General features: G+C 35.1%; 1 protein-coding gene across 1 annotated transcript; it reads left to right on the forward strand.

The window, feature by feature from the left end:
• The first annotated feature begins 1,361 nt into the window (after positions 1-1,361).
• LOC110895020 (probable galacturonosyltransferase-like 9) lies at positions 1,362-2,631 on the forward strand. The gene has a single exon (XM_022142278.2). The coding sequence runs from the start codon at positions 1,462-1,464 to the stop codon at positions 2,494-2,496; it is 1,035 nt and encodes a 344-aa protein (XP_021997970.1). The 5' UTR covers positions 1,362-1,461; the 3' UTR covers positions 2,497-2,631.
• The last annotated feature ends 4,766 nt before the right edge of the window (positions 2,632-7,397 follow it).

Genomic DNA, 7,397 nt, shown 5'->3' on the forward strand with positions numbered 1-7,397 from the left:
AGATTCCCTATTAAATCAACTCTTCATTTCATTTTCACAATACCTCTATTATTGTTATGTTACACAATTCGCCATGTTCTTCTAATTATATTTACCCTTTTTGACTTTGCAACATTTTGATTTTACCTGACTAGTTTACTATTGTATCATGTGGAGTCAGTGGCAGCGGATCTTACCCGTTGAACATGCCAGGGCCGAAAGACACGGGCATTAAAAAAAGCCCGGACAAGCCCGGGCCAAACATAGTATATATAAAAAATTTCGATCGAAATGCGGAAAATTAACACTACGGCCGAAAAACTTACCCGGGCCGTGGCCCTACCAGTCTCCTATTAAGAACCGCCCCTGTGTGGACTGTGGAGTATATCGTTTTACTTAAAAATAGTTTTAAGATGAATATTATCATTAACTATAGAAGATACACAATAAAAGTTAATTATGAAATGTAAAAAGTTATACCGTGCATACAAGAATGTAAAATCTCATTTCCCTAATTTCGTGATTTGAAATACAACTTTAAATTCGATTAAGGTATTCAAATAGGAGGTGACATATATACTTACATGTTTATATTGAAGTGGAAAAGTATTCTAAAAAGCCTCCTAAATATAAGAAATATATAAAGACAAGATAGATCGCAAAATATAACACAACATCGAGTAAAATATAACACAATACCGAAAATATGACACGGTGACGAAGAAAAACGACACAATGAGTCGTAATTTCGTAAATATAAAAAAGAGACAATAATAAATAAAAAGACACAATGTGTAAACATAAAGTCTAAAATCTACAAACTAAATATATAAAAACAAGAACCTAAAATCTCGGATCATAGAGTTCGATAGAACGGTTCCAACGACGCTTGAATAAGGACAATCAGAGTTAGTTTGATACCCTTATACGACTTATTATTTTTAAAAGACCTTGTATTTGACTCTAACCCTATAATGAACTCGACACTCAAAATATAACCCCATATATACTACTTAGACAACTGCAGACACCATTATGGGTGCTATTGCTCTTAAGTACACAATTAATCATACAAGTAACTACAAGCTTGAAAGATAAATAGCAATTAACTTTTACCAAACCCTTCCTGAAAACAATCTAATGAGGTCTATGGTAAAGACATAAAAGTACAGTAAACGCACCTTAAAGTACTGTCGTGTTGGAAAAAAAGGAAATGTTACCTGTACATAATCTAACAACTTTGTCATTTTTCATACTAATCTGACTAGCGCGTGTAGCTACAGGACCCTGTTTACATTTGTTCCCGCGCGTGGCATATGGAAAAGTATGCAAGCAGCCCCATCTTAAACCTCCTGTCCTGTATATATACATACAAAGTCGTAGAGAGAGAGAGAGAGAGAGAGAGAGAGAGGAAGGAGTCACAACCACCCTCCATCGTAATTGTAATTGTAAATGATATATATTAACCAACGGCGGTGAAAGATGAAGATGATGGGTGGCAACCGGTTTCCAAACGGAGATGTTATCGCCGTCATCCTATTCCTCTCTCTACCGTTGCTGGGCTACGGAATCCGTTCTTTCCCGACGAACAACGGCTTCACGGAGGCACCGGAGTACCGTAACGGCGTCGAATGCTCCAACACAACCATCCACGTGGCAATGACACTCGACTCCGAATACCTTCGAGGCTCAATCGCCGCCCTCCACTCCCTTCTCCGCCACGCTTCCTGCCCTCAAAACCTCTTCTTCCACCTCATCACCGCCGAGTTCGACCCATCCACCCCCCGCGGGTTGACCCGGATCCTCCACAAAACATTCCCTTCTCTCACCTTCAAACTCTACATTTTCAGAGAAGACTCTGTCATCAATCTCATTTCATCGTCAATCCGGGTCGCTCTCGAGAACCCGCTTAACTACGCCCGAAACTACCTGGGCGAAATACTCGACCCGGGTGTAGAACGAGTCATATACCTCGACTCCGACGTCGTTTTGGTGGATGACATAGAGAAGCTTTGGAGCATCACTTTACACAACAACCGAGTGATCGGAGCTCCGGAATACTGCCACGCAAACTTCACGAAATACTTCACACAGAGCTTTTGGTCCGACCCGGTATTATCTCGGGTATTCTCATCGAAAACCCCGTGCTATTTCAACACCGGTGTGATGGTAATGGATATGGTGAAATGGAGAGGCGGAAAGTACCGGCGGAGGATTGAGAACTGGATGGAACTGCAGAGGAAAAAGAGGATTTACGAGCTGGGTTCGTTGCCGCCGTTTCTGCTGGTGTTCGCCGGAAACATTGAGCCGATTGACCACCGGTGGAACCAACATGGGCTTGGGGGAGATAACGTGAAAGGAAGCTGCCGGGGGCTGCATGCGGGTCCGGTGAGCTTGTTGCATTGGAGTGGTAAAGGGAAACCTTGGGTCAGACTGGATGAAGGGAGACCTTGTCCTTTGGATTATCTATGGCAGCCGTACGATCTTCATCGCCGTAATCTTCCCTTGGATTCCTAAAAATACATTTATTGTTTGTAATTTTTGGTGTGTACAGAAGAAGAAATACATACGATTTCGTATAATTTTTTTTGTATTTTATAATTAAACAAATAACATTCATTCATTTGCAACTATAACCTTGTTTTTAATGAATTTTATGTCATAGTGTCGAAAAAACCTTAAAAACGAATATATTATTGGTACTGATATTATTTAAACATTATTGACTCGGTTCGTCAAGGTAAAGTATAAAAAAATCAACTATTTTTACCTGTTTAAATAAAACTTTTATCGAATTACAAATAAAAATAAGGACATAGCAATAAGTAGCGTCACTTTATACAAAGAAAAAACTAAACCACAAGCACAAGGTTTTTTTGATGACATATACGTTTGTGGTTTTTAACTCGTACATTCTTATTCAAAGCTCGGTTTTGAGTAATTTGTATCGATTCGTAGATAAAAATAGTCATGTACAAAAAGGGTAAACGGCATCAAATTGTCGCTATGATCTATGTGGAATTATAATAATGAAAAGGGTAAACGGCATCAAATTGTAAAAAAAGCCTAAATATGAGGTAATTTTGATAATATGTATGTTTGTGCTTCAATCACTTGTATATTACTACTCACAATTCAGCTTCGGTAACTAATACATTACATCGGCATAATTAGAATTTCATAGAATATCGTATTTTAAAAGGTATATGGAAAAAGATACCGTTAAAGTTAATAATAATAATAATAATAATAATAATAATAATAATAATAATAATAATAATAATAATAATAATAATAATAATAATAATAATAATAATAATAATAATAATAATAATATAATAGGTTTTTTTTCGTATTCATTTGATACAAATATATTATATAAAGAAGACAGATAGATAGATGAAAAACTTATGTTTATGTTTGGTATATTAAATAAAGAGAGACAGATAGAAGAAAAACTTATGTTTTTTATATTTCGAATTCAACTCTTAAAGATGTGCACTCCCCGACATTACCATTGCTTCTGAGTTTTGACTTTCAAGTCTTAAGCTTCAAGCAACTGACTCCAGCCATTAATGTTTTATATTTAACAAGATCTTATTATTTAATAATGAGAGTTGAATAAAAAAATTAAACATTATGTATTGAGAGCTAGTAACCTCAAAAGGTGTATATTCAATTCAAACATCAAGAAATGATCAAACACCATGTGGCATAGGTGTCACATAAAACATGTTAAGTTATAATGAAAACCATATAATTATAATTTGTATAAAACTTTATATAATTGATGTGTTTTTATTATCATATAACAAACTCACACAATTGGCTGAATTTATCACAAAAATCGGTCTAGTAACACTAAAATGCCATAATAGTTTGTGTATTACACAAATTGAATACTAAACATATATAATACACAAATATATATATTTTTCATATGAATTAAATTACGTATCACATTACATATAATAGTGTATATAAATAATCTCCATCTGTCACATTACATATAATAGTGTATTACAATATAATAGTATATATAAATAATTGATTGAACCATTTTAAAGCCCAATCCGATATCACTTGAAATCTAGTTTTTAAAACATTGCCATTTACTATATGACAAGAAACATGGCCTTCCCTTTCTAATTTGATTTTGTTTTTATTTAGCTTTCATAGCATATGACATGTTAAGTCCCTCAAGTATCATTTGACATTAATAGTCACATCAAATTTAATATTAAACCCCTACTACCCTTGTACTAACATAATTCTACCATTTAAACCCTTAACCACATAACCACAATACTATATAGTCTCTAAAGCCTTTAAAACCTTAAAAAAATAACTCAAATAATTAGTTTTACAACATTAACCCAAAACGAGATGTTACAAGTTACTGGCTCATAAAATATGGTAAAAAAAAAAAAAAGTGGGCATGATCTTGTGACAAACATCATAGGTCTTTTGCTCGGCTCTTGAATCCAAATTCCATCATCTGAAGTCTCATAATGGCTTTTTCTTTATTTTTGCAATTTTGGTTAGTTTTGTTTTGATTGTAAAAATGTATAACAGTGTGAAATGTATTAAGTCATGTGTTTATTTAGTCATTTATTTCAAGTTTAGAGCGTCAATTTTTAAAATTTTAAAATTTGATAATAATAATCAATATGATAATTTATATATTAAGAAAGTTGATATGATTATTTTATTCACTTAGAAATATATCAGTTTTCCCTTAAAATGGTTCTCTTTATTTACCATGTATGAGAATAGATTTTAAATACACAACTTTTTACCATTCTATGACTTACGGATATGTTAGATTAAGTTTAAAAAAAAATGTTTAAATCCTTTAAATGAAAAAGTTGACTTGAACCAAAAGAAAGAATGTCAATTCTTTTGGGAGGATTCATCCAAAAGAAGAGTTCATCACATGATGGAGATGCCAATGACATTTGGGATTCCATGGAATCACATTCCAGTGCCCATAAATTGCTTTCATAGCAAGGAAGATACTTCTAATGTTACAACCTACAAGCATGGTATTTGGAATCCAAGGATTGGCTCATCTTTATTCATATTTCTAAGAGGGTGAGAAATAATATTAAAAATCCCGTCGCTTTTCATCCCACTCTACATTTACTTTATTTATATTTTAAGAGATTGGATGTAACAACTTGTATTTTGTAATTTAATAATAATGATAATAAATAATATAATTACAGTTGTTGTATAAATGTCATTTTCTAGCAGCTAGTATTATTGTTTATGGGAGATCACAATTTCATCTACTCAATTTTTTATTTATAATAAATCTCCTATAAATCTTAACTCATTACAACAGTTTATAAGTGAAGTGTTTTTAAACTTTTATTTCATATGATTTTTTTTTGTCCGGCAAAAACGTGAAGTCATGCTTTTGAAAACGCAGTCTTGAAACATTTATAAGTCAAGTTAGGAAGTATTTATTACAATTTTGTAATTTATGTTAATACCCTATTTTAGACGGTGTCTTTTGACGATAAAATTGATGAGTTTTGTATTTAATAATTCAAAATCTTGCATGTTATATCCTTTGAACCTAACCTAGTTAAATTTTATCGTTAAATCCCATAGAGACACTTGTCATGCTCGCATTGTGACAACATGACATACACTCTCTTACACACACACAAACACACACCCTCTCTCATCTCTCTATTATTTCTTCCTCTCTAAAAAGATACATCCTCAAACCTTCTATGTTCAGAAAAATCTAGAGAGATCTGGGGGTGTTTGGGATTGTTTATTTTAGTGACTTATTAACTTATTGACTTTTTGAAAAATTAGAAAAGTGTTTGGTGTGAATTATTATGTGAGGGGAAAAGTCAATAAGTCACTCTATTGTGACAAATTAACTTTTCCAAAAAGTCACAGGTTGTTTTAAAAAATAATCCCAAACACCGCCCAGGGTGTGGCAGTTCAAATAAAAATCTAGAGTGAGATAGAGAGAAAAGCTCGAGAGAAAGACTAGAAAGAGAGAAAGTCGGATAGAGAAGAAGGAGACTAATGACCGACCTTCCTTCCCGTCGACCAGGGCTCCGACGAAATTGAGGTGGTGGTGGGTTGGTGGCGATGAAGGTTGAGGTGATGGTTAGTTATCGGTTTAGGCGATTGTGGTTTGGGGGTGGGATCTTTGGTGGTAGGTGGGTGGGGTGGGTGGGTGGTGGCAGTGAAGGCTGAGGTGGTGGTGGGTTGTTGATTCAGGCGGTGGTGCTTAGGGGGGGGGATCTTTGGTGGCAGGTGGGTGGTGATGGTGAAGGCTAAGGTGGTGGTGGGTTGATGGTGGTGTTGAGTATAACACCACGTGTTTCGAAAGTCAAAGTCAAAGTTAACATTGAAGTCAAAGGAAGAAAAGATTGCTAATTGCGATCTGTCGCTCCTTGCTCAACTCCTGTTTTGACTTCTTTGACTTGTAGATAATCTATTTATTTTATCGCATTAGTTGTATTATGTGGAGTACTTGTTAATAATCAAGGTTTAATCGCTATTTATCGCATGTTTTATCGCTTTATCGCTTATCGCATTCGCAACTCGAACCATGTGTTTTGGATGTTGTTTTACGTGTGTGTGCTATCTATGTGTTACTTGTGCATGTTTATTTATGTTTATGTTGTGGTGATTAATCGAAACGCAATCGCAGCTCTATCGCAATCGAATCACAGACACTAAACGCAAGTTATTTATAGTGATTGTATGTTAGATATAGTAGTTGGGATTAATGGGAAACTTTATCGCATCGCAAAACCCAACGCACGAAACGAAACGCCGAGACACAATCGTCGGAGCCACTCGATCGAGTGACTGCTCGATCGGATTGCCATCCGATCGGACAACCATCCGATCGGTGAACCACTCTATCCCATTGCACTTTCCTTTTTGGGAAACCCTATAAATACCCTCAACTGTCACATCACTTGATGTGACAGCTCCTCTGCTCGACCAGCTCGATTTCTCGCGATTCTTGTAAGTTTTCAACCTAAATCTTGTACTTCTATGATCTCCACGCACTCCTTCATCTTTTACTCTTTTCAATCTTAACTTTTAACCGTGAAATCACTAGATTTAAGGTGTTCTAGGATGATGTCATCATGGAGTTCTTATGAACTTCATGTTTTGGCTTCAATCCACCAAGAACAACTTAGATCTGGATGATTTCCACATGAGTAAACAAAGATCTTGCATAGATCTGAACATGATCAAGGTGAAAAGGATTGAAAGATGGTTTTCTACCTTTCTTTCAACTCGTTTACACTCAATGCACTCAAAATCGATAGAATCGGAGCTCGTTCTGATCTTCTACTCCTTCTTAGTGATGTGTCGGTTCAAGATTTGTGTTCTATCAATGAGACAACCGACCTCGGGTTAAACATGAA

The sequence above is a fragment of the Helianthus annuus genome, chromosome 12 (assembly GCF_002127325.2).
Source record: "Helianthus annuus cultivar XRQ/B chromosome 12, HanXRQr2.0-SUNRISE, whole genome shotgun sequence".
Taxonomy (NCBI): Eukaryota; Viridiplantae; Streptophyta; class Magnoliopsida; order Asterales; family Asteraceae; genus Helianthus; species Helianthus annuus.